The following is a 27,867-nucleotide window of genomic DNA, read 5'->3' as shown; positions in this document are numbered from 1 at the left end:
TGGGTGGGAAAGGTCAAGGGCTACAGAACAACCCCAGTAACAATATCACAACCTAAACAGTCGGCTGATAAAAACCACAATGCTGAAAACGTTAACACATGTTGAACTACAAACTGGATCACAGCTTAACTTCACCTGTATCGCCCCCTTTTCTTCTGTGCGCAGATATCATCACCACTTCAGAGGTATAAGTGGTAGCAACCTAGTCAAACCAGGATCTTTCAAACTTCACTTAGCAACTCTTTCTCAAAGATGAAATTGGTAAGCACTTTTCATATCTCCAGTTATGATGTACCAATCAGTGTAGTGATAAATACTAAGCTAGCTACATTATAACTGGAAATGGAGAAAAGGTTACTCAAAATATTTGAGGTACAAAGAAATCAGTAACACATCACACATGGAACAAACTGCATTGCAGTATGAAACAGGATTAAAATATAAAAGCAATGATGAAGCTTTTTAAGGCATCGACCAGACCGCATTTGGAGGTTTTTGAACCGTTTTGTGCCCCTTGTCTAAGGATGGATGTGCTGGCACTGGAGAGAGCCTAGAGGAAGTTCATGAGAATGATCCTGGGAATGAAAGAGTTAACATATGAGTAGCATCTGTTGGCTTTAGGCCTGTACTTGCTGAGCAAACACGAGGAAATCTGGGTGGTGTCTCATTGAAATCTATCGAATATTGAAAGGCCTGGATAGGGTGGACGCGCTGAGGTTCCTTCAATAGTGGGAGAGTCTAGAACCAGAGGACACAGCTCAGAATTGAAGGATGTTACTTTAGAACAGAGATTAGGAGGAATTTCTTTAGCCAGAGGGTGGTGTATCCGTGGAATTCATTGCCACCAATGATTATGAAGACCAAATCATTGAATATGCTTAAAGCAGAAGTTATAGGCTCTTGATTTGAAAGGGAGTCAAAGGTTACAGGAAGAAGGCTAGAGAATGGGATTAAGAGAGATAATAAATCAGCGATGATTGAATGGCAACCAGATTCCATGGAATGGCTGAATTCTGCTCCTAGGCATATTGAGTATTCTGCATCCAGTCAACATTATAAATTACCCAATGGTGTCAATTGATCAACAAGCAGCTTCAACAACTGTGGCAAGTCCACAAGGGAAATATTAACCTTTCATTCCTTTCCAGATGGTTTCTGATTCACCAAGCATTTTAACATCTTCTGCATTTATCAGCATTGAACACTTCTGTTTAATTAGCCAGCGTATGCCATGGATGACAATATTTCCACATGGTACAAACTCACCTGCTGTGCTTCAGCTGACCGAAATGCATCTTTAAGAAGGTCTACTGCATTTGAAGGATCAACATACTTCCGTTTGGAGGCAACCATCAATGCAAACAGGCAGCGAAGTTCCTGCATAAAGGCCAAGTTTCGCAGCTCCTGTTAAAGAAGAAACACAATTATTTAAATAACTCTCTAGAGTGAATATACTCTGTTGTAAGAGCTGAATAAATTGCTCAACATTGCTTTGCAAGAACCAGAATGCCAAGTCTTATAATATCTGAAGTGAACCATTTCTAAAGAATAGGAGGGTTCCAAATATATGTTTTTTTCCTAAGGAGTGATGCATGCAGTTTACCTTCCATCATTTATAAACACAAGAGATTCCAGAGTAACACACACAAAACGCTGAAGGAATTCAGCAGGTCAGACAGCATCTATGGAGGGGAATAAAGAGCCGATGTTTCAAGCTGAGATCCATCAGCAGGTCCATTACTTATCCCTGAATTTCTTTCCTAGTGACATTGCAGTTCATTCTTTTCACCAGAAGTAGAAAGACTGAGAATTGGAGAAGGTCCATTGAAATAAAACAAAGAATGACCCTCTTGAAAACTTTAAAAGTTCAATCTGAGCAAAAGGAATAAATCTCACTTCCGTAAAACCATAGTTTTAAAATAAAAGATTACATTAAAAAATTCAAAATAAAGACTGATGTAACATTGCAACATCATGACATAAGTGATTGACAGCTGAATAATCAGAAAATATGCCCTGCAAAAAAAGGGTTAACTATTTAGGACAGAACATGAAATGTTTTCAATCAAAATTTTGAGAGAACAGTGGATGCATTAATGTCCAAACTATTTAAGATTGGTTATCAATGGCCAAATTTTAAAGAGGTAAGATTGATAATATTCACTATCATTTCATAACATCGTAAGATACAGAAGCAGAATTAGGCCATTTAGCCTATTGAGTCTGCTCCGTCATGCCATCATGGCTGATCCAATTTTCCTCTCAGCCCAAATCTTCTGCCTTCTCCCCATATTCCCTCATGCCCTGACCAATGAAGAATCTACCAACCTTTGCCTTAAATATACATAAAGACTTGGCCTCCATGGCTGCCCGTGGCAAAGAATTCCACAGATTCACCACTCTCTGGCTAAAGAAATTCCTCCTCATCTCTGTTTTAAAAGGATACCCCTCTATTCTGAGGCTGTGCTCTCTGGTCTTCGACTCTCCCACCATAAAAAACATCCTCTCCATATCCACTCTATCAAGGCCTTTCACCATTCAATAGGTTTCAATGAGGTCACCCTTCATTCTTCTGAATTCCAGCAAATACATGCCTAGAGCCATCAAATGCTCTTCATATGACAAGCCATTCAATCCCAGCCTCTCTACTCCACATGGGATAACGAACTCACATACACTACCTCACTACTTTTTGGCCCTCTTTTTCCAATACTTACACTACTTTTATATAAAAAATATACATACAGCACCTATAAAAAGTATTCACCCTCTTGGAAGTTGTCATGTTTTATTGTGTTACAACATTGAATCACAGTGGATTTAATTTGGCTTTTTTTTGACACTGATCAACAGAAAAAGACTCTTTCGTGTCAAAGTGAAAACAGATCTCTACAAAGTAATCATTTCTTTTCATGGATGCTGCCTGACCTGTTTTGAATCCCTTCAGCATTGTGTGTGTGTTACTCCAGATTTCTAGCAACTGCAAATCTCTTGTGGCTGTTTCCACCTGTTCCTTTCTCCCTCTCAGATTCACCTGCCACCACATAATGTAGTTTGTACACCATTACTGTAATTTTTTTGTGAACCATTGAGCCCTTTCCTTCATGAACTTACAGTGCGGCTTCTGCAGTTTTCATGTGGATTTTCTGGCACCTTGTAGCCCAGCACAAGGCGACGAAACACAGGTAGTTGGAATAGTGACTGAAAACAAAACACACGCAGATGTTAAACCAAAGAAATTGAATGAATCTGAAACAGAACTTAAACCCAAAATAGCTCCCTATAGATTGTAATTGTGAAATAATTTCATTCTGCTCCCGTTCCTCAACTTCTAACCACCTTTAGCTCTACAAACTTCCAAAATTTTCCTGTTCTGACCTCCTATGCGTCTCCAATTTCTTTTTATCACTATTGGAAGCCTCAAGTTCTGAACTTGCCTTTCTAATTGTTAAATTACTTAGGAATCCTGACTTGCTCTCCAGGAACTCTGTATAAATATTGGCCATTGATGGATTATCATAGCAGACTCTAATCTATCCACAGGCATTATTATTTGTCTTGTGAAGAATGGCCACCAAGAGATGCTGAGAAGCCACAGCGAGCTATAAACGGGAGTGCAAGTTAAGGTAGAAACATGATAAAATTCCTCATTTTCAAGGCGGAGGTGCATCCAGAGATTAAAGACAATACCAAATGGAGTAGAAGGGAAGAAATGCCTTAGATTATGATAATGCTGGAGAGGTACAGGGAAAACTGAATTTTTCCAGATACTCTCCACCTCAGTCAACACAATTATTCAAAGGCAGTAAATGTACAGATTTTTAGCAATTGTAGATATTGTTACACAACAGGAAATGCAAAAAAAATCACAAACAAAAAGGGACAAGATGAGGAAAATCATCTTTAAAAGGTTTTGGAGAGCTGCATTGTTAAATGAGGTTGCAGGAGATGTGTTTGGATCAAGTTGTCCCACAACCTATTCCTAAGCAATTATATTCCATTAAGAATGTGGAGTGAGCTCATCTGTTCTGATAAACAAGAGTGCTCTGCCTCAGCCTATTCTTAGCACCTCATACCAACAATGCCATGCCATCCGCTCAATGAGACATACAGTATATCAGAGATGCCAAGTTATAATTTAATTCTACAGCCTAGCTTGGCTAGAAATTAAAGTAGTAATTACTGCACAGATTTGATTTCCATCAATATTATTTTACACTGCTCTCTAATCAGTGAATTTGAGCAGAAACTCATTTTGTATCCCTGCAGCCTTGCAGATCCTCCTGTAAAATCTGCCACTCCAGTTTATGCAGTGATGTATAAAACACTGTGATGTCCCAAAGGAATCTGTCAGAAAATGTGAATAATAACTCAAACTAAGTAGCATGAAGCCAACTGTCAGTGGTATACTGTTTTCTACAGGAACTTTAGAGCACAGATTAACTAAGAAAAATAACTGTCAGGGTAGTGTGCGAAAAGCTTACTGGAGGAAAGAAAGAGGGCAATAAGTTCATTTCATTTATTCATTACATGTACACGTAAACTTTCAGTGAAACGCATCATTTGCATTAACAACCTAAAGATATGCTAGCGGCAGCCTGCAAGTGTCACCACACTTTCCAGCGCCAACATAGCATGTCCACAATGCTCAGCAGAACAACAACACAAAACAACAGCAGCAAAACAAGCCCCTTTCCTCCCTCCCATCCACCCACCCAGTCACAGTCTTCTGACCCTAGGATGGGCCATCTCAAGGCCTCCAGGCTCCAACCGATTTTCAGCCTTGCAGATATCAGGGCTCCAAGATTCCCAGTGGACTCGAAGACCCAGGGCTTCGGCCATCAGGCCTTGACTTCCGGACTTCTATTTTTGGTATTGACCCCAGAACTTGCTGATAACGGGGCGCCATACTCCTCAAATTGTAAGAATGACCTGGGATTCCTTTCTTCCCCCAGATAAACTGTGCCTTATACTTCCTTTAGGATAAATTATGTCTTATATTTCCTTTAGGATTAATTGAGCTACATAAATAGCTTGTATCTCTAGTTTTGCATTTCTTGTGTCATTTACACATCTACCCTGTATAACGTTTAAGCTTGGACCACAATTGACAGACCACCTCATGCACTAAACTACCCACACAAGGGTGATGCTAACTTGTGTAAAAAGCCAGATAAATATGCGCACATTTCCACATTAACTTTGAGGAAATGAAGTAATTACTTAAATTCAAGGAGAAATAAAAATAGAAAATACTGGAAACACTCAACAGGAATCTGTAAAAAGAGAAACAAGAGTTAATGGTTCAGACTAACACACACAAAATGCCAAAGGAACTCAGCAGGTCAGGCAGCATCTATGGAAATGAATAAATAGTTGACATTTTGGTCCGAGACCCTCATCAGGACTGGGAACGAAGGATGAAGATGCCAGAATAAAAAGGTGGGTAGGGAGGGGGAAGGAGGATAGTTAGAAGGGTATTGGTGAAGCCTGCTGGGTTTGAAAGATAAAGGGCTAGAGAAGAAGGAATCTGATCATAGGAGAAAGGGAAGGAGGAGGTGACCCGGGGGAAGTGACAGGCAGGTGAGAAATTGAGGATGGTTCGAAACTAATGAGCTTTCATCAGAACCAGACTTCCTTAACTACAGCCCTCATAACAAAACCCAAGCTAACAAAAAAAGTCAACCACAGAAGGATATCCCAGGGACTTCCTTGTACTGAAAATCCATTGCCAATCCAAAGCAAAAACAAATTCAATAAGAAATGGAGGAATCGGATAAATAATTCAGAGTTAGACATAATTGAAGAAACCAGCCAGACTCATTTACAATCTACAGATATAAGATACAAGCAAAATAAAAAGAATCAGTTTGTAAATACCAAGAAAAATCATTGCTGGTCAGCAGTGCTAGGTGCTTGTTCTTTAGAGAAGCAGTAATACATTCCATTCTAAGCTCAAGAACTGATTATTTGTCTTTATTGGAATCAAATTTTATAAGTGGCATAGCAAATGCTGCTTCTATCATTGGAATGATTAATACTATTAATTACCCACTCCATCTCCCTTTTCTCTTCTTTGACCAGATGGCTCCATATTGCTCTTCAAAGAGGTATTCTGGAATACTTTACTATGTAAAAGACACTATATAACCATTATTAATGCACTGTGATAACAGAGAATAGCCACAGGGTTAAGGATAACTCATTGTTCCATTGAATTACGATGATCCTCAACACTCAATGTCATTACCTGTATCACGGCACTGAACCAGCAAGTATTCCCGACATTCTTGAGTCCCACTGGCCACTGATCCTCCCGTTTACGATCATGTGGGTTGGGAGAATCACCCCACGCTTCACACCTCTTCCTTTTCAATCCAGCTTTACTCTCAGCAGCATTTGTATCGCCTGCTCTATAAGGCAAGAAGATATTTTCATCATCTTTCAATCAATAAGAGCATGATTAAGTTGAAAGACATGTAAACAAATTATATAAAAGGGCAAAAAATCTAGGTGTTGCTTTTTCTCGCAAAGGATGGGAGTGGGTGATGTTCAGGGACTTGATAGAATCCAGAAGTCAAGGGCAATGCTACAGATTTCCTGGCATTTAAATCGTTGGAAATTTTGAGTTATCCACACCTCAATATTAAAAATAGCAGTGACTAAAATGATGAAGGAGCCATTGTGAAGAAAATATGGGAGCCAATGGAGTTAGAGTTCAGTTTACAATTTTAGTTACTTCCTTCACATCATATTGCTTCATTTGAAGAAGCTGGAATATCCCCTCCTATTACTGTAGTACTGAACTGTTTGATTAATATTGCAATGTCATGTCCTCATTTACATCCTGCCCGCCCCCATTACCCCCACCCAGGAATGTCCTACCCACCTTTGAATCACATTACCTCAATATCACAATGCCTTCAGTTCATCTGCCCCACATGTAAAACTCAGGCTAAAGTAGATGCAATCAAGCCTCTCTTTCTTGCCTTGCCTTATCAAGTATATGTACGTTTCATGCATTTTCCTTCTATATCTTGCTGTTCCTCATCCCTGCCGTATTCTTACTGTGTTTCAATCCCCTGCCAAACTAGCACCTGCGTAGCACTACCAAACCCGTTCCCTTTAGGATGCTTGCAGAGTTCGTACTGGTTAGGGTCCCGATTCTCCATGGCAATCCCAGCGTCCTTCTGCAGCTTATTGCTTTCCTTCAGGCTCAGTGCAATCGCTTTTTGAAGGTCCTCCTTTTCATCACCAGTGAGGTCAATGACACCTGAAAGAGACAGTGGGAATTTATCAGGTTAAGCTCATTATCACGTGTGCACATGCAGTGAGGTGTAGGTAAAATGAAAAAACTGTTTGCAACAGCATCACAGATACGTGGGTTCAGATAGCACAGAGAACATAAGTTATACCAGTGAAGAGAAAAACCAAGCCTGCGCAAAATAGACAATAGTGCAAAAGAAGTCCACAGTAATGCAGAGCTGCTCCATAGTGTTCTGTCACTCAGGTAGGATTAGGGTAGAGCAGGTTGGTTCAGGAGCCAGTAGCCGAAAAGAACCAAAATAGAGATCATCTTCAAGAGATTAGCTTTTTATTTAGCGCATCGAAACATTATATACAGTGAAATGCGCATGCGATTTGCGTCGAATCAAATCAGCAAGGATTGCGCCGGGGGGCAGCCCGGAAAAGTCACCACAGCACGACCACAACATCACCACAACTTACTAACCCTAACCATATGTCTTTCGACTATGGGAGGAAACTGAAGCACCCAGAGGAAACCCACATGCTCATGTGGAGAACATACAAACTCCTTACAGACAGTGGTGGGAATCGAAGCCCAATCTGTGATCGCTGCCGCTACAAAGCGACTGTGCTAACCACTACGCTACTGTACCACCCCAATCATTTACAGTGGATTCCAGTTAATTGGGACACATCAGTATATTTTGGCCCAATTAAGTGGCTGCCCCAATTAGACGAAGTTTCACGGAAATAGCTAAAAAGGTACGCAAAAAAAGACAAACTAAGTAGCAAATCATGTATTTAAATGAAATACCAAAGTGTAGCACTACCAATACTACAGCAGTATTATAAAACTGTGTATTAGCTTCTAATAGTTATTGACAGAAGAATCCGCAATGCATTCTTCTGATGTAAATGAACAATGTCAGCTCAGACACCTAGTGCAAACAATGAACAGCTTTCATACTATGTTGTCGATGATTGCATCCTCAAAATCTTCATTTTCACTGTAACACTGAATACCTTCAAATTCTTTGTAGTATCTAACTTGAAGTTGTGAAATCATTTCATTTTCACTCATGGCCATTTCTCACATCCCAAGCCTGAATTCTTGAAACGGCAGCAAGCAAAACCGTTCTTAATTGTCTTATTGCTTATTTCTCGCCAACCATCAGTAACAAAAATCACTGTTTTTTGAACATAAACACACGCACTGACTCTATTTAAAAACTGTTCACCCTAAGCACAATGTAGTGTCTAACAGCCACACAAGTGCACACATCTAACGTTAGTTAGAAACTGTTTGGCAAAAGTCTCCTGTCCAATTAAGCGGCATAGTGCTCCTAATAAATGAAAGGAATCCTGGCTATTTCTTTGATTCATTTTTGTTCTTTAAGAGTTGTTCCAGATAAGTGGTGCCCCAATTAACCAGAATTCAGTTACCCTGCCTTTTGGCGCAGAACTAAAGTAAAGACAACTGCAGGCAGAAACTACTTACTGCTACGCGAGTGGTTATCTGTGGTTCCACTGCACTCACTGTCCGGTTCAGTGGCTGTTGCTCCATAATCTGGCTCCCTGGCACTTTCATCAGTGAGGAAGCTCACTGCCTGATTTATGTCACCATTACTGACCTGCAAGAGGCAGGACAGGCAATAACCATGTTAAAAGATTACAGCAACGATTTAGCATGCTTATAATCAACACTTAAGAAAAGAGAAAACAGGAAATGCTAACATTCTAACTACAAATCTTAAGGGAATGAAACATCTAAACAGACTTTAAATACACAAGAAAGGGGAAGCTGCTTTAGAGGCAAGGACTGAGATGAAATACTTTCCACCTGGCTCTCCTTCAGGACAGCTTAAAACCTTTTGCTTTTGTTAACTTGTGTGGCTCAGAATCAAATTTTGCTTGGGTTAGATGCTAGGGATATCTTACAATGTTAGTGGCATGATATATTGCTGATTTTGGTAATATACACTCCAAGCAACCTACATCCCACAAATAAAACCGCAGGCCCTGGAAATGTGAAACAAAGCAAAATACTAAAAATAGACTGCAGGCCAGGCAGCATCGGTGGAAAGTGAAACAGTTAACATTTCAAAGAGCAAAGTAAATTTATTATCAAAATACGTACGTCACCATATACAATCCTGAAATTCATTTTCTTGTGGGCATTCACAGAACAAAGACATACAATAGAATCCATGAGAAATACACACAATGTGTAAAAGTAGATAAACTAAAAATACAAAAATACTGATAACAAATATTGTAAACTTGAAAGCGAGTTGTAGAGTCCTTGACAGTGAGTACATAGGCTGTGAAATCAGCTCATTAGATGATTCTCATTTGACACAGAATGTGTAAGCCTTGTCTGACGAGAGTGGAGATCAAGCTGGTGAAAAGGACTCGTGCTGGAAAGTGTTTCAATTACATTGGGAAACAATATCAAATGAAGAACAAAACGAATATAATTCTTGAGCTGTTTTCTTTGCGATGGGTATTATACCAAGGATTTAGCCAACCTTTGATGATATTCCAAGATGACTAGGATCTCTGGGCAGCCTAATCCGTGTTACTCATTTAACCAGCGGAGTTAAACGCGAATTAAGTGGTCACTACTAATGCCACACGTAGGATCTTGCTGTTTGTAACCACAGTTTTCAAAAGTCATTGTATATCAAAGCAAATCATCACAAACTCCCACAGCACCTCCACGATCCTGTGATTTCAGTCTCTGAGGCCGACGTGAGAGCAGCCTTCAGGAGAGTGAACCCTTGGAAAACACACAGCTTGGGCGGGGTACCTGGCCGAGTACTAAAGACCAACTGGCTAGAGTGTTCACTGAGATATTTAACCTCTCACTTCAGCAGTCTGAAGAACCCACCTGCTTCAAGGAGGCTTCAATTATACCTGTGACTGAGAAGAACATGGTAACCTGCCTCAATGACGAGCATCCAGTAGCACTGACATCCACAGTAATGAAATGTTTTGAGAGGTTGGTGATGAACCACATTAACTCCTGCCTGAGAGTGACTTGGATTCGCTACATTTTGCCTACCAGAGCAACAGGTCCAAAACAGATGCCATTTCATTGGCCTTTCACTCAACTCTGGAACACCTGAACAGCAAAGATGCATACATCAGGATGCTCTTCACTGAATACAGTTCGGCATTCCACACTATTGTCCCCTCGAAACAAATTAATAAGCTTCAAGTCCTGGGCCTCAATTCCTCCTTGCGCAATTGTATGCTGGATTTCCTTACTTGCACCCCAGTAAATTCAGATTGGCAACAATATCTCCTCCACAATCTCCATCAGCACAGGTGAACCACTAGGCTGTATGCTTAGCCTCCAGGTTCAGGAACAGATATTACCCCTCAACCATCAAGTTCTTGACCCAGAGGGGATAACCTCAAAATTTCACTCACCCCATCATTGAACTGCTCCCACAACCTATGGAGTCACTTTCAAGGACTCTTCATCTCATGTTCTCATTATTATTTTGCTTTCTTTTTGTATTTGCAGTTTGTTGTCTTTTGCACACTAGTGTCTGCCCTGTTGTTGTATTCTTTCATAGATTTTATTATGGTTATTATTTATTGAGTATGCCTGCTCAACAAAATGGGTGGCTGCAATTTCAGACTTCTACCACAAGAGGCCATACTTTAGCTGTGTAAGTGTCACACAAGCTGATTGTGGAAAGGGTCAGAATCAGATTTAATATCACCGGCATATGTCATGAAATTTGCTAATTTAGCAGCAGCAGTACAATGTAATACATCATAATATAGAAAATAAATATAAATCAATTACAGTAAGTATATATGTATATTAAATAGTTAAATTAAAAATAGTGCAAAAACAGAAATAATAAAAGTGAGGTAGGGTTCACGGGTTCAATGTCCAATCAGAAATCAGATGGCAGAGGGGAAGAAGCTGTTCCTGAATCGCTGAGTGTGTGCCTTCAGGCTTCTGTACCTCCTACCTGATGGTAACAGTGAGAAGAGGGCACGTCCTGCGTGCTGGATAATATCCTTCATGATAGACACCACCTTTCTGAGGCACTGCTCCTTGACAACGTCTTGGATACTACAGAGGCTAAATGGAGTTGACTAATTTTACAGCTTTCTGTAGCTTCTTTCAATCCTGTGCGGTAGTTTCTCCCCTCCACCCACCCACACCCGTCCCCAACAGTGATGCAGCATGTCAAAATGCTCTCCACAGTACATCTGTAGAAGTTTGGGTGTCTTAGGTGATAAGCCAAATCTCCTCAAACTCCTTATGAAATATAGTCGTTGCCTTGCCTTCTTTATAGCTGCATCGATATGTTGGGGACCAGGTTAGATCCTCGGAGATCTTGGCACCAAGGAACTTGAAATTGCTCACTCTCTCTACAAGTTTATGAGTGGCATAGATAGGGTGGATAGTCAGTACCTGTTTCCCAGGGCACCAATAGCAAACACCAGAGGGCATGTACCAAATTAAGGGAGGGAAGTTTAGGGGAGACATCAGGGTTAAGTGTTGTTTTTTTTTTTTTACACAGAGGGTTGTGAGTGCCTGGAATGACTTGCCAGGGATGGTGGTGGAGGCCAAAACATTAGGGGTATTTAAGAGCCTCTTGGACAGGCACATAGATGAAAGAAAAATAGAGGGTTATGGGGTAGTGTGGGTTTAGTACTTAAAGGATTATATGGGTCAGCACAACATGGAGGGCTGAAGGGCCTGTACTGTGCTGTAGTGTTCTATGGTTCTCTCCACTTCTGATCCCTCTCTGAGGATTGGTTTGTGTTCCCTCATTCTATCCATTCTGAAATACACAATCTGTTCTTTGGTCTTACTGATGTTGAGTGTAAGGTTGTTGCAGCACTACTCAACTAGCTGGTTTACCTCGCTCCTGTACGTCCCCTCTTCTCCATCTGAGATTCTGTCACCAATGGTTGTATTAACAGCAAATTTATAGATGTCAGTTTCCTTACTGAGTGTGGTGTTGTTCTTCCACAGTAGTAAACATTCATTTTGCACATGGCCATGCTTCATGTGGGTGACTGCATTTCCAGCACATTCCCCAGAAAGCTTCCTTGTTCACGGTTCAGACCAACGATCAGCTTTGATATTGGCTTGGGTAACACCACAAAGCATTTATGGCACTGCTTGGCAACGCATTTGTTCAGTCAGTGGCTCCTTCGGCTACTGAAGGTGTTATTTCATTATTACTCCCAGTACAAACTTGTATCATTTGGCTCAATTTGTCAAACCATTGTTCATGTCCAACGGGGCTCCTTCCAAACTCCCATCTCACCGTTCCTCATCTCCATCTATTCCTTTCTCCCTAATTCATGTTCCTGAGTTAAACTTACTGAACTACAGTGCACACTTTCTTGTGTAAAATAGATTTTTCTTGAAGAAATACGACAAAATCTATCACAATCATTTATTCCCAAACAAACACTCCTTCGAGATGCACATCTGACATAATAATACTCAAGCCACAGTTCTTTACTAGCAACTCACCTGATGTTCTTGAGTAAGTGCACTGTGCGGTGTGGAATGGAAATGAGCATTATCTTGCGATGCTAATCTCAACCACAGTTCAAAACACTATTCTCTCTCAGTTGCGTAGGTGTGTATCCACGCGGTAACTGAAATTCTCCAGTGCACCATAGCCTTTGTTGCTGCGCAACTGGAATTTTCTTTTATATATGTTAATATAATTTTGAAATTATGCTTATATAATCTCAAAATCTATGTTAATATAATTGTGAAATAACCTGTAATTATGTTAATGAATGTAATCCATAAAATAATAAACACACCACAACTTTGAAACATTTTACAGCTTCAACATATTTACATTGTCACTGTTTCAAGTTACAACGCTTTTACAAATTGCAACAATAAACACAGAATGGAAGTCAGTAGTTCATTGTTAATAAACTGCTGAATGCTGATGACATCAACAAAAAAATTTTTTAAATGCAGCAGTTTTCAGGCCATGTAAAAATTTCCGGTTCAGAGCAACGATCGGTCTGTGCAACTGTAAAAAAAATCTTGATGCGAGAGAACGTTGGTTCTAAACGTGGACCTAAAGCTGAGAGGTTAAATTGACCAACCTAATCAATGTGTAGTGACTCAAGCTAGCAACAGCATAAAAAAGAAATCAACACCATAGTTAAGGTGTTCAGAAGGAATTAAAATACTTTTCCAGTTTACCCATTGCTATCAATATACACAGCAGTCTCTATATACACCAGATTTACCCAAAAAGATGTGCGATCATAGCATGGTCATCCACTGGCTGAAAAGGCGGCTCAGTTTAGTTTCAGAAGATCAACCGCTCTACAGCATTGCAGTTCGTGTGTTAGCACTATTTTCTCTGAAGGATATACTACTTGACTCACTGTTAGTTACATCAGTGCTCAGCTTGAATAAAGTCAAAAGTAAATTTACTATAAAAGTACTATATTGTGTGTCTGTGTGCGTGCCTGTGTCTGTGCACCTGTGTGCATGCCTGTTTCTGTGTGCACTACCTTGAGATTTATTTTGCTGTGGGCTTTCACAGTAAGTACAAAGAAATATAATAGATTTTATGAAAAACTATAAACAAAGACCAACAAGCAACTAATGTGCAAAAGGTGGTAAATTGTGCAAATAATAAAACAAATACTGAGAACATGAGTTGTAGAGCCTTATAGGTTGTGGAATCAGTTCAGAGTAGGAGTGAATGAAATTATCCACACTGATTCAGGAGCCTGATGGGTGTAGGGTAATAACTCTTTCCGAACCTGGTGGTGCAGGACCCAAGGCTTCTGCAGTTCCTGTCTGATGATAGTAGCAAGAAGAGAGCATGGCCTGGATGTTGCAGGTCTTTTAAGGATGGATCCTGCTTTTGTGCGGCAGTGCTCCATGTAATTTTTCTCAATGGTGGGAAAGGTTTTTGCCTGTGATGGACTGAGCTGTATCCTCCACTTTTTATAGCATTTTCCATTCAGGGGCATTGATGTTTCCTTACCAGGAAACACCAATGCATCCAGTTTGGATACTCTCCACTGTGCATCTATAGAAGTTTGTTAAAGTTATGGTCACATGCCAAATCTACGTAGAATCCAGAAGGAGCTGACTGGAAAACAGGGAATGTTGAGGTGCTGTCATGCCTTCTTTGTGATGGCACTTACGTGCTGGTCCAGGACTGAACAGGACTGGACGAAGTACCTCGTAACTTTGTTAACACATTCTACCTTGACACATCCTTAAAGAGTGGCCAGTTTAGGATGTTCCAAAAATAAACAAATACTAAATCCAATAAGGATGGTTTTTACTCAAATATGTGTAAATGCTCCAGTATCTATTCAGAAGGAACTTAGTGAAAGGTGGCTGGGAATTTGCGGGCCAAGGTGCATTTTGCATGACTGGGTTGTGGGACAGTGGTGGATAGGCTGAGAAACATAATTTCACACCAATCTGTTGTGCAATACACCAACAAGGGGAACACTAACCTGGAGAGCCTTCTGTAGCAACCGATTGTCATGGACTCCTGTGATCTCCCGTAGCTGGCTGATGATTAAGCAACTGTTCTGGGAGAGAAAAGAGCAAGTAATGTAAGACAGTGTAATCAGACATGCTCTAGTGCTCTGCAGGTGTTGACCCATGTAGCTTCCAAAGCCAATGAAATGGATGAGTGGTTGATTATTGGAAGGCATAACACACAAATGGTCCTAGTCTCAAGACAGCCATCAGAAACTCACACAAATTGCTGAAGGAACTCAGTAGGTCAGGTAGCACCTATGGAAAGGAATCAACAGTCAAAGTTTTGGGCCCAGACCCTTCATCAGAACTCATGCAGTGACCTCTCATTTGACAAGTCCTGATGAAGGGTCTCGGCCTGAGATGTCAACAGATTATTCCTCTCTATAGACACTCCATAGTTCCTCCAGAATTGTGTGTGTGTGTTACCCTGGATTTCCAGCATCTGTAGAATCTCGAGTTTATGATGTGCAACCAGAAACTATTAGCAATCAGTCTTCACTGAAGTTTCAGCACTTGAAGGCCATTTAGAACACTGTGCTAGTACACTGAATAACCCTTCGAATGTCTTCTGTACTCTTCTCTAAACACATTTACTTTTAAATGTACTGTTCCAATAATTCTTTTTTTCTCCAACACAACACAACCCCTATAGACTAATTTTCAAGGACTCAGACTTGTTTGTTTATTTATATTTGCAGCTTGCCTTCTTTTGCAATTGGTTGTTTGTCAGTGTTTGTGTGTAGTTTTTCCTTGACTCTATTGTACTTCTTTGGTCTACTGTGAATGTCTGCAAGAAAATGAATCTCAGGGTAGAACATAGTGACATACATGTACTTTGATAATAAATTTATTTTGAAATTTGAATTACCCGAACTCCATAAAGGTACAACTAGTAGAGTCAATTCCTCACAAAGCTAGAGGCACAGGTTCAACTTAGACCTGGGTCCTGTCGGTGTGGGGTTTGGACATTCTCCCTGTAACTGAGTTTCCTCAGGATGCTCTGGTTTCCTCCCACATTCCAAAAACATACAAATTGGTAGGTTAATTCACGCCTGCATATTGCTCCTTGTGTACAGACGAGAAGTGGAATTCAGAGGGAGTTGACTGGAAATAAAAATTGCAATTAAGATGGAGGAGACTGATGGGTTTGCATGGACTCAGTCATAGATATGGTTGCCATGTTGTATCTCTCTATGATTCCACACCTTTATTCAACAAATGAACAAATTTGCATTTCGATAACATCTTAATCCCTGTGCAGCCTATGAAGTTCTGAAAATCTGAAACTTTGAAAATACAGCGAGTACACTCGCAGGAAATACCAAGGTGTTAATGAGTAGATAACTCTTCTTCTTGGTTTAAGGAGAGATGCTGATCAAAGCCCAGGGATAACTTTCTACACATCAAAACAGTGTAATAGAGTACATGCACCCAAACCAGTGAAAGAGTGTATTTTCAACTGCATGGACCTCCCTCAATACAGAACTGACTGCTAGCCTAAACTCGAGGGTAATGCCCAGCCAAGAGGGATTGGAACCAGGCATGAGTGCTCCCAGCTCAGGAACAACTGTCCAGTATGATGTGATCAAAATCCATACTTACGTAACAATTGGAACCACCAACCATTTTTCATGTAATGATCTCTTCAAAAAAACATAATTCATAGTTTAACACAATCAATTCTTTATGATGAATCTATATCAGATGCTCCAATTAACTCATTTCTCTGTATTCAAGTTCCTGTCTGAAGCTAAAGGTGCTGGTATCGTGTACTGAATCTGAATTTTACTCCAGAGACAGAGTGTAAAAATTAATCTTCTTATAGTCTATTGCTTTTTCAATGAAGACAGAAACTGCCCCTAGACTTTCCCTCCACTTAAATTATGCTTCTGGGATTTCTTATCTTTCTCCACAGACACCAGCTAAGCCGCTTAAAGGAAATGAAGTTTGTTTCCTTCCTTCTGTTAACAAGGTGTATCAAACCACAAAGCAGTCTTTTCTCTTTACCCTGGAAGAAATGCTGTCCCAAGTCCTGAGCTAATGTACAGTGAAAACTGATAATCTGCTTAGTAATCTGGCTGATCAAGTAATGTTATTTATACTTCCTTCCTAACTTGGGCAGCTAGTTCACACACTCCCCTTCCCACACACCTGACCTCTCTGTTCACATGCCCCTTTTGAACTTATCTGATTTACTGGAAAATTTAGAACGTTTCCCTTGCGATCGCAAGACCCTGGTGGACATTGATAATGTATGATGCCGCAAGCCAGTTTCCCTTGTTTGGTGGTAAGACAGGTGGGGTGAGGGCTGCATAGCCTCAGTTGTAGCGGGGACCAGGCCTCAAGCCACAGGCTTTCCTGCTGCTGCAGTCCAGGCGAGGAAATGCTGAAGGCGGAGTAGTGTGGCATCCGTGCTTGGCTGGGGGCTGGCCTCTCCCATTGGTGCTGCCCTCCAGTGTTCGAAGTACTGTGTGTGTTTTGCACCTTGGTCCCAGGGGAATGCTGTTTCATTCGGCTGAACTCATGTATAGTTGAAAGAAATATGCTGGGATATCAAGAGAAATATTATCCAATAGTATGGACAATCTGGAGACACAAGAGACCACAAATGCTGGAATCTGAAGCAACACACAAAACACTGGAGGAACTCAATGGGTCAGGCAGCATCGATGGAAGGAAATGGACAGTTGACATTTCAGGTCGGGAATGGATAATCTAAGAGTCCAACACCACCAGTGTGAATATTGCACAATGTTTTCATGGACCATTTCCTTAATAAGAGCTTGTTTCTTGTGTTCTCTCATTGTTAAAATAATACCAACAGGACAAAGATACAACCAAGAATGGCAATGTGTCACTCTGCATATCATTTCTGTTTACCAATAATAATGCTGGGGGCAACTCAAAATGTAATTTACTCCAATAAATCCTTTCTCAACAATGTAATTATTTGGGAGAAACCCCTTTACCCAATGTGCTCATTATGTGGAAATGCTATCCTGGACAGCAGCCGATGGAAAACAAAGGAGAACTGAGGAACCCAAGATAAAGCTGAAGAGACCAAGACGGAGCTTCTTACAAATTATTTGGGCCAAAAGGCCTGCCTCTATTATGGAGAGACGATCAATGGACTTAGATTGTTTTCTACGAAGTGTCGGAGGGTGAGTTTCATAAAATTATCAGAGGCAGGGATAGGATAGACAATCAATGTCTTTTTCCCAAGATATGAATCTCAAATACTAGAGAATATAACTTTAAGGTGAGAGGGGGAAAGTTTAAGAGATGTGTGCAGTAATTTTGTTTTGAAAACTCAAGAGTGCTGGGTGCATGGAAGGGGTAGAGGAAGAAACGGAAACAAGTGGCATTTAAGTACCGTAGTATTTTGACAAGCATATCAGGAAATGAAGGAATATGGATCATGTGCAGACAGACATATTTAATAAAGCATCATGGTTAGCGCTTTAATGTGGTGTCACATGGTAGAATACAAGACTAAGACGTAGGAGCAGAATTGGGCCATTCGGCCCATTAGATCTGTTCTAACATTCAATCACAGCTGATTTCTTTTCCCTCCCAACCCCATTTTCCTGCCTTCTCCCATAACATTTGACACTCTAATTAACCAAAAATCCATCAATCTCCATTTTAAATATACCCAAATGTGTAGCTTCTATCAAGGATATATAGCGGTAAGAGCAACATGGAATAAAATTAATCATTAAAAGACATCAAGACCCGATGTCTTCAACATAGACTAAGAAGCTGGACCGAGCTGAGACCAAGGACAAACTTTGACCCTTGTCTAATTCAGATGTTCCAAGCTATTGTAGTGCACGTGAGCAGTTGGCCTCAGTGCACAAAGGCTAACAGGTGGGGAGGGGCAATGGAATATCTTGCGTTTCAGCAAATACTCTCATTACAAAGGAGTGAAGGCATTCAGAGAGGAAGGGAAGACGTTTGCAAGGTACTGCTCTGAGGCAAGATGGGTTTCCAAAAAGGACTCACTTTAAATTTTCAGCCATTCATCTATTTAAAGGGCACCTCTACAAACTGGTTAGCATTAAAGAGGACCCCCAGAGATTGTTGAAACTTAGAAAGTGCCTTAGCATGGGTCATTATTGAAAGGGAAGTCCCAGAGAGATCACAATATTTAGAAGGAGTCTCAAGGAGTATGTAAAGGGAAATAAAGGTTGTGTGGAAGTTTAAAGGGCATGCCTAGAAATATGTCCATATTTAAAAGGGAAGTCCTTCAGAATGTATCAATATTTAGTGGGATGATGTAAGGGAAGATGCCACAATCATAAAGTGCCAATATTTACAAGGTCCCGAGGTGCTAAAGGGAATCCTTTGCACAGAGTAAGTTTGCCAGGCATGACACGTGGAATGCATCACATAGAGACCAACAGAGCAAGGATTTAACTACATTATCGTGGCAGATGGCTATCAAGAACATGGAGGAAAGGGTTATGTGTGTGTCTGTGGGGGGGGGGGGGGGTGGAAGAAGGGCAGACACTGTATTGGATTACATTGAGGAGAAGGAACATCTTCCTCAGAGACAACTCCACATCCAAGATTCAACCTAATGAGGCTTTTGTTGAGGATTGTGCACAATATACAAGGATATCTTTTACTTGTAAATCAATGGAGAAATACTGGTGATTTATTAAGCATGCCCTTTACAACAGTTAGACACTTCCATGAAAAATTGCTACCAATATGCATCAGAGGCTAAGAAAAGCCACAGCAAGGTTTGTTTACTTCTGCTCAGGAGCTAGGCCATGGGACATCAGACATATATGGAACTAATGCTGACACGGTGCTGGCAAGAGATTTATTTTCAGCAGGATCACGAATACCATCTCTGTTTGTCATTCCACTTCTCACATGACATATCACAGAAGAACTGTTCAGAACATTTCTTTAGAGGGAAAGCAAAGCCATCAATCTATTTATTTCTTCAGAAAATTATCCCCTCCATGGAGTCCGTTCTCTTTAGGATTATTGTTCCAAAGACCAGTGGCCACTGTAACTCCTGTCAACTGGAAGTTCTTCACGGTCAGGAAAATCAAGGAGCTGTGATTGGTTCTTTGCTCTTGCTCGATTCCCAAACATGTGCATTTTTTTTTTAAATGTGTCGGGGAAAATCAGTAAGGTGCCATTAAGAGTGTGGTTACTTTTCTTTCTTATGCTTTCCCCACCTCCATGTGTTTCTGGGTGGAAGAGTGTAGAAGAGTGTTGTTAGCAAATAATATCTACGCTGACGGATCATCGGGGGGGGGGGGTGGACGATAGGGGTAGAGAGTGGCCCTTCAGCTGCAAAATAGTGACTGGAATCACAGAACAATACTATTCATCCCACTAAATCTGTGCTGTTGTTTTAAAAAAACAAACTCAGTTAACTTTATTCCATAGCTCTTCCCCTTCAAATGTCTATCCAATTCCATTCTGAAGGCTAAACTATCCAAACTGCACATATTTCTGGGCACACACCCAGACCACAGTCTGGCAGGAGATACACAACGAGCCAACCCCACCTGAAGGTTTGACTAGATACCCCAACTGTACTGCAAACCCATAGCGTACAACAGTCTGATAACCGAGCCAGGTGCTAAATCATCAAGACTTCCAAACAATTACATGCCAGATTAGAGCCTTACTGTAGCTTTTTGGGCTTCTTCCAAGGTACCGACATTCCTAATCTGCCTTATATGCATTTCTTGCCAGAACAATTTTCTGCATTGTATAGTAAGAAACCCAGCTGAGGCCAGATAGGTACAGACAATGAGGATGGGCCAAACTAGCTCTGCCTACACCCGCTGAATAAAATAGCCATCCAGGTTCTTAAAATTAGATCACACTACATGTCTGAACAGGACTAATGGCCTAAGAGCATTAGGAACCTGCTGTTCATCGAACATTTTTATACACAGGTAAAATTGAGGTACTACACAAATGACTGAAATAGCACACACTATAAGATGGCTGTGGAAGCAGGCAGACCGGCCTGCATAAAATTCTGCATGTTATTGGAAGTCATCATATTCGGTATTTTCCATTACACCACAATAACAGATAACATATGAGAAAATACATTCCTAGCCTACTATAAATAACTTAAGGAATAAGGCCACTAGAGCATTCCCTGGTGTGATCACTCAATTTGGAAACACTGCACATCTCTGATTGAATGTGTTTGCAGCTGTGACATGCAGTGACCTTTGCTCATAGTTCATAGTTGTGACTATTTAAGAAACTCTTTACATGCATGTTAAAGTTGCTGGGTAAGGTTTTATAATTAACAAGTGACAGAATGTTCCCTCAACGTGAAAACAGACTTAAAAGCCCCACCTGCTTTTTCAGATGAATTTTTAAGATCTCATAACAATTGAAAATACAGGAATTAACGCTAAGCTCATGACTTACACATCCCAACTTCTAATATCACTTCCAGAAGCAAGAGCCATCATTATATCTAACATTGCACAGAAGTGGTATAGTTACAACCACATTTATAAAACTATTTAGTATTCTTATGTGATAATGTGCCACATAAATACTAAGATTCTTTTTGATTTTTGATTCAAGCATTGTCTGGAGATAGATGACATTGGGATTGTAAGGAACTTGCAAATGTAAATTCTATCCAGCTGTGATATTAATTAAAATACCTTTTATTTCCCCACATCATACTCTACCATATAACCATATAACAATTACAGCACGGAAACAGGCCATCTCAGCCCTTATAGTCCGTGCCGAACGCTTACTCTCACCTAGTCCCACCTACCTGCACTCAGCCCATAACCCTCCATTCCTTTCCTGTCCATATATGTATCCAATTTTTTTTAAATGACAGAATCTACAGAAGTGCTCCAACCATGTAAAGGAATATTAGGAATAACAAAAGGTTAAGTATAGATTATTAAAGAGCATCTCAAGGAAATGGAATGGCAGTAGCAGTGGGATCTTGTATTTCTGAATCACAGCATACAAAGTCTGCTGATTATAGTAAACACGAGATTCTGCAGTTGCTGAAAATCCAGCGCAACACACATAAGTTGCTGGAGGAACTCAGCAAGTCAGGCAGCATCTATCGAAATGAATAAACAGTCCAGGTTTCAGGCCAAGGTGCTTCATCTGGACGGAAAAGGAAGTAAGAAGAGGCCAGAATACATTGGGGGGGGTGGGGAAGTACAAATTACACATGATAAATGAAACCAGGTGAGTGGGTGGGGAGAGATGTATGAAGTAAGAAGTCAGATGGTGATAGGTAGAAGTGGTGAAGGGCTGAAGGAGGAATCTGATAGGAGAGAACCTCACCTGGTTTCACCTTCCCCTCCCCCCCCCACCTTATTCTGACTTCTTCCGCCTTCCTTTCCAATCCTGATGAAGGGCCTCAGCCTGAAATATCCACTGTTTATTCCTCTCCATAGATGCCACCTGACTTCCTCCAGCATTTTGTGTGTTCTCCTCGGATTATAATCATTGGTTCCCATTGGAGTTAGCTGTGCATAAGATCACTGTTTTCATTACAAAAGATATTTAATTGCCTGGAATGGGTCAAAGTTTCCGCATGGCCATTAAAGATGTTACGGTAAAAATAAGACCTCGATTTGGGACACTATCTGAAGAGTAGTTCATTTTCCCACCTGTATCCCATAGCAGTGGCTGTAAATCCAGGAATTCTAATACAGCATGGAAATTTTGGCCCATTGAGTAATCCCACTTCCCTGCAAATTCTTTCTTGGCAGATGCTTATCCAGCTCCCTTTTCAATGGAACAATTGGATCTGCCCTGACTACTGTCTCAGCAATGCATTTGACATGTCAGATTTAAGGATAAGGATGAAAGATTAGCTTTATTTGTCACATGTACATTAAGGCATACAAGGAAATGTAACAGTTTGCATCAAGGATCAACACAGTTCAAGGATTATGTTGGAGGCAGCCCACAGGTGTCACCATGCTTCTGACAGCAACATAGCATGTCCACAACTCACTAACCCCAACCCTAACCATACCATCTTTGAACTGTGGGAGGAAACTGGAGCACCTGGAGGAAACCCACGTGGTCACAGGGAGAACATACAAACTCCTTACAGACAGCATCCGGATTTGAACCCCTACCTATGATCGTTGGCGCTGTAAAGTGTTAGACTACGATAGCAAAGAGACAATTTATATTGTTTCCTCCCATTCTTCCTATAAAATGTAGATCTTCATATTTGTCATGTTACCTGTAAATTTCATACATTTCATCTGTTACCTGTAGGACCTTTCCACCAACCTGCCTGTACCTCAATTCTATTTCCAGCCTCAACATCCACTATGCCTCCCAGTTTTGAGAAGGGCAATTTCCTCAATCTAGGCAGAAGGATATTGCAGAAGCAAAGATTCAAACACAGCTGAGGGATTTAAAGTTGGCGATTTTCTTCCCCTTAGGGAAGAAAGTATAGACAAAAAAGCCAGAAAAGACTTTCTACAGGAGAAGGGATAAATGGCTCTTGTAGGAGCCAACAGGCACTAGAGCTACAATCCTTGACCTGCTACCTCTCATTTGGCTAATTCTGTTCTGCACTGCTGAATCACCTAATTTCCAGGTAATGCTCAAAGTTGATGAAATGGGTAAACACAGAAGATGAAACATTCCTAGTCATTTATAACTGGCTTCATTAGAAGATCAGAGGTTTAAGGATGGCCTACAAGCTCATTGTATTCATTCTCTATAAAAACCTAATTATACTACCGTACTTAATGCATTGCCACAATCATAAAACACATTTTGCCCGTTTACTGAATAAGAATATAACTGCAGCCAACTATATTAACACAAAATTAAAATTGCTTGGTGACTATCACAGTATCACAGTGCGTGCACTATAATATAACAGGTTATCGAATTTGATTAAAGTTGACTCTCCTAATGTGTTCCTAATGCTGTTCATTTGTCAAGAAAGGCACAGCGGCATCTACACTTTCTGAGGAGACTGAGGCCTGCAAGGCCTCCAACCTCTATTCGAACAACTTTCTACAGGAGAACCATCGAGAGTATCTTGTCTGGCTGCATCATTGTGTGGTACGGAAGCTGCAAGGATTCAGACTACAAGAAAATAGTAAAACTGCTGAGAGGGTCACTGGGATTTACCGGGAACACTATACGAAGGGCCTGAATCATTTCTGGGATCCCTATTACCAATCCCGCAACCTCTTTGACCTACCGTCAGGAAAGAGGTACGGGAGCACCAGGACTGGGACTGCCAGACTGGCTAACATCTTCTTCCCTCAGACCCTACCACTACTGAGGTCTCATCACTAGGACATACGCTGTTTACTGTATGTACTGTTCACCTGTGCTGTACACTTCACGTGCATTTTGAATTACATTTTAACTTATATGTGGTAATATTTTTGTTCTACGTGCTGTGTGTGATACACGTTTTGTGGGTGTACTGTGGTTTGGAGAGGCATTGGTTATGTAGGTGTATAACTACAGTCAGATTACAATAAACTTGAACTTGATGAGAGTTCACATAAATGATTTAAAAATGTGCAGTGCAATATTTGCAACAACTCATTAGAAGCTTGTTAATGGCACCTCAGAACAGTTTATGGCAAGGCATTGTGCACATTGCCTTGAAAATTTAACAAACTTACAGCAGAATCTCAGAGAGATGCTCACCTTTCCCTCCCAACCAGTTCCTCACCAACCACATCCATAGATGCATACCTGTTCTTTACAGAGTTTTGGACCTATTCCTATACACCCAGATTAATGGAGGTACTTTACACCCCCTTACCCCATCTTTCTGGTTGGGGAAATGACTTCCTTGGGAATAAATCTCAAGGAAGATCTTCAAACAGGTAGAGGTGTGGGAGGAAGACTGGCCAGACCATTCCGAGAGTATTGCTCCATTCACTGATCCAATTACACAAAGGGAATGAAACCGAATATTCTGGAACACCATTATCCCGCAAACCCACTACTTCCACAGATGTTAAACCTATTAGTTTTCTACTGACACTTCAGTGCTCCACTGTTCCATCTCACCCAGAGAGTGTTCACCTGAACACACAAAATGCTGGAAAGTGGGGAGGAGGGAAAGATAGATGTGATTGATGGTGGGGTTTCGTTGGAGATGGCAGTAGTTACAGAGATTTAAGTACTGGACACAGAGGCTAGTGGGGTGGCAGGTGAGGACAAGAGGAACCCGATCCCTGGTAGGCTGGCGGGAGGATGTCCCGTCTCCATTTTCTATTTTGCATGAATTAACAAACTATTTTTATGGAGAGCTTTATCAGCACAGGTTTCCCCCACTATCTGAAGGTAGAGTGTTCCTATGAAATGGTTCGTAAGCCAGAATGTCGTAAAGTAAATAAGCAATTACCATTTATCTATATGGGAAAAATTTGAGAGCGTTCCCAGACCCAAAAAATAACCTACAAAATCATGCCAAATAACACATGAAACATAAAATAACAGTAACATATAGTAAAAGGAGGTGTATTTATATGATAAATACACAGTCTATATAAAGTAGAAATACTTTTCTGCAATCATTGCAGCACTGTCTAGTGAAAATCTCACTACGTAGCGCTACTAGCATAGCGGAAGCAGTCTCTCCAGTAACCTTTAAGCTATGAAGCTGCCAAATCATACCAACTAACACAAAAATACACAGCCTATATAAAGTAGAAATAATGTATGTACTGTACAGTGTAGTTTCACTTACCAGAATCGGGAAGACAGCGAGCACACTGATGATGGTGTGTTAGGCTGATTCGTCGGAGGTTGGGGTGCTCAGCGATTTTTTCCAATAAATTGCAGTTTCGTCACAGTTAAACACTTGCTTATACGAATGACCACCTTCTGTAATTATTTTCTTCAGTTCTGCTGGGAACTTTTCGGCAGTTTCAGTATCAGCCGAAGCACTCTCTCCAGTAAACGTTAAACTATGAAGCTGATGAAAAGTTCCCAGCAGACTAAAAGACACCACTTTGCTATGAGCAGAACCAATAGTAACATTGGCAGCTTTCAAGATTCCCTCTCTGTGTGTAAATAGTGCGAATGGTGGACGCAGGCAAGTTCAACGCACGAACATTGTCCTTACTTCGTTCACCACGATTGAAACACTTAATTATGTCTAGTTTTACGCTAAGTGTAACACCCTTACGTGCTCTTTTAGGCTTTTCCGATACCTTAGAACTCATCTTGCTAACGGATGCACAAAATAAATCGACATAAAGCACAGATGCTCACAGGCACGTGTTTAAGCAATGCCGGCTAGAATGCAGTTCCAGGGGAGGAGCTTGTCTGCTCTTTGTGCGAGCGCTGCCTTTTCTCATAACAATGAAAACAACTTCTGTTAGTGAAAACAGGTAACTAATGTAGGTCTTTCATAACAGCGAGGTGTCATAAAGCGAATGTTCGGAAAACAGGGGCCACTTGTACTATTACTTTTTACCTCAGCTGTCCCTCAGGATTGAGAAAGTCTTGCAATCACTTTAGCTTTGTGGTCCCAATGAAGCAGCTGGGTGGGGATTTGCAAGCCTGCTCAACACCAGTTCTCACTTCACTGCGCCCTGGGCAATGCATTGCAATGCAAGTGCCAGCAAAGGGGAGAGGGATGCACATCAGATTCCAGCACCAGGTTCCTGGCATAGCAGCAAAGCTGGTAATTATCACCACGTTATCACAGAAACGTACAAGGGGCCATTTTGACCCACCTTGCCCACACTAATCCCATTTTCCCCTCATTAGGACCATATCACTCTATGCCTTTCCAATCCAAGTATCTGCCCAAATGCACTTTAAACGTTCTAATTGTATATGCCTCCACCACCACCTCTGGCCACTCATCCCAGATATTCACCACCCTCCGTATGGAAAAACCTACCCCTTAAATCCCCTTTAAATGCTTCCCCTCTCACCTTAAACCTGTGTCCTCTATTTCTAAACGCCCTGCCCTGATAAAAAGTTTGACTAGCTTCTATAATTCACAACTACCTGATTAACTTTGACTAACTCCCAGTGTAGAATGCCCTCCTGCTTCAAAACATCCACCATCATTGCTGTACCATAAAAGACCAAGGTAACATGTCTGAACAACTGGCGGTCTGTCGCACTCACCTCAATAATAAGCAAATGCTTTTGAAAGGCTGATCAAGGACTACATCTGCAGCTTGCTACCACCCACACCGGACCCGTTAGAATTTGCCTACCGACACAACCGATTGACAGACAACATAATAGCCACAGTTTTACACACCGTCCTTACATATCTGGAGAAGGATACATACGTGAGAATGCTGTTCTTGGGTGACAGTTCAGCATTCAGCACCACAATTCCATCCAGGCTCGACAAGAAGCTCAGAGACCTCGGCCTTGACCCCGCCTAGTGTAACTGGATCATGGATTTCCTGTCAGATCGCCAGCAGGTGGTAAGAGTGGGCTCCCTCACCTCTGCCCTTCAACACAGGTGCCCCTCAGGGCTGTGTCCTAAGCCCCCTCATTTATTCTCTGTATTCCCATGAACGTATCACCACCCACAGCTCCAATCTGCTAATTAAATTTGCCAATGGCACTACATTGATTGGCCTAATCTCAAACAATAACGAGGTGGCCTACAGGGAAGAAGTCATCTCTCTGACACAGTGGTGTCAAGAAAACAACCTCTCCCTCAATGTCGCAAAAAACAAAGCAGCTGGTTGTGGATTACAGGAGGAATGGAGACAGGCTAACCCCTATTGACATCAATGGATATGGGGCTGAGAGAGTAAACAGCTTTAAATTCCTCAACATACACATCATCGAGGATCTCATGTGGTTTGTACATATTGGCTGTGTGGTGAAAAAGCACAACAGCGCCTCTTTCACCTCAGACGGTTGAGGAAGTTTGGTATGGGCCCCCAAATCCTAAGGACTTTCTATACCACCATTGAGAGCATCCTGACTGGCTGCATCACTGCCTGGTATGGGAACTGCACCTCCCTCAATCGCAGGACTCTGCAGAGAGTGGTGCGGACAGCCCAGCGTATGTGAACTTCCCACTATTCAGGACCTTTACAAAGATAGGTATGAGAAAAGGGCCC

General features: G+C 41.2%; 1 protein-coding gene across 11 annotated transcripts in view; it reads right to left on the bottom strand.

Moving 5' to 3' along the window:
* usp28 (ubiquitin specific peptidase 28) overlaps positions 1-27,867 on the bottom strand; it is a 105,173-nt gene that overhangs the window by 51,974 nt on the left and 25,332 nt on the right. For 8 of the 11 annotated variants that reach the window (XM_073030019.1, XM_073030024.1, XM_073030026.1 and 5 more), the window contains 6 exons: positions 14,749-14,826; positions 8,747-8,879; positions 7,150-7,273; positions 6,251-6,413; positions 3,115-3,201; positions 1,267-1,404 (listed from right to left, as the gene is read on the bottom strand). In XM_073030019.1, the coding sequence (XP_072886120.1) occupies positions 1,267-1,404; positions 3,115-3,201; positions 6,251-6,413; positions 7,150-7,273; positions 8,747-8,879; positions 14,749-14,826 (723 nt within the window). Of the gene's footprint in view, positions 1-1,266; positions 1,405-3,114; positions 3,202-6,250; positions 6,414-7,149; positions 7,274-8,746; positions 8,880-14,748; positions 14,827-27,867 lie in introns of those variants that run through there. The other 3 variants (XM_073030023.1, XM_073030030.1, XM_073030029.1) reach the window with 3 other exon arrangements.

Source organism: Hemitrygon akajei, chromosome 26 (genome assembly GCF_048418815.1).
Source record: "Hemitrygon akajei chromosome 26, sHemAka1.3, whole genome shotgun sequence".
Taxonomy (NCBI): Eukaryota; Metazoa; Chordata; class Chondrichthyes; order Myliobatiformes; family Dasyatidae; genus Hemitrygon; species Hemitrygon akajei.
This window is presented reverse-complemented; position numbering and strand designations above follow the sequence as displayed.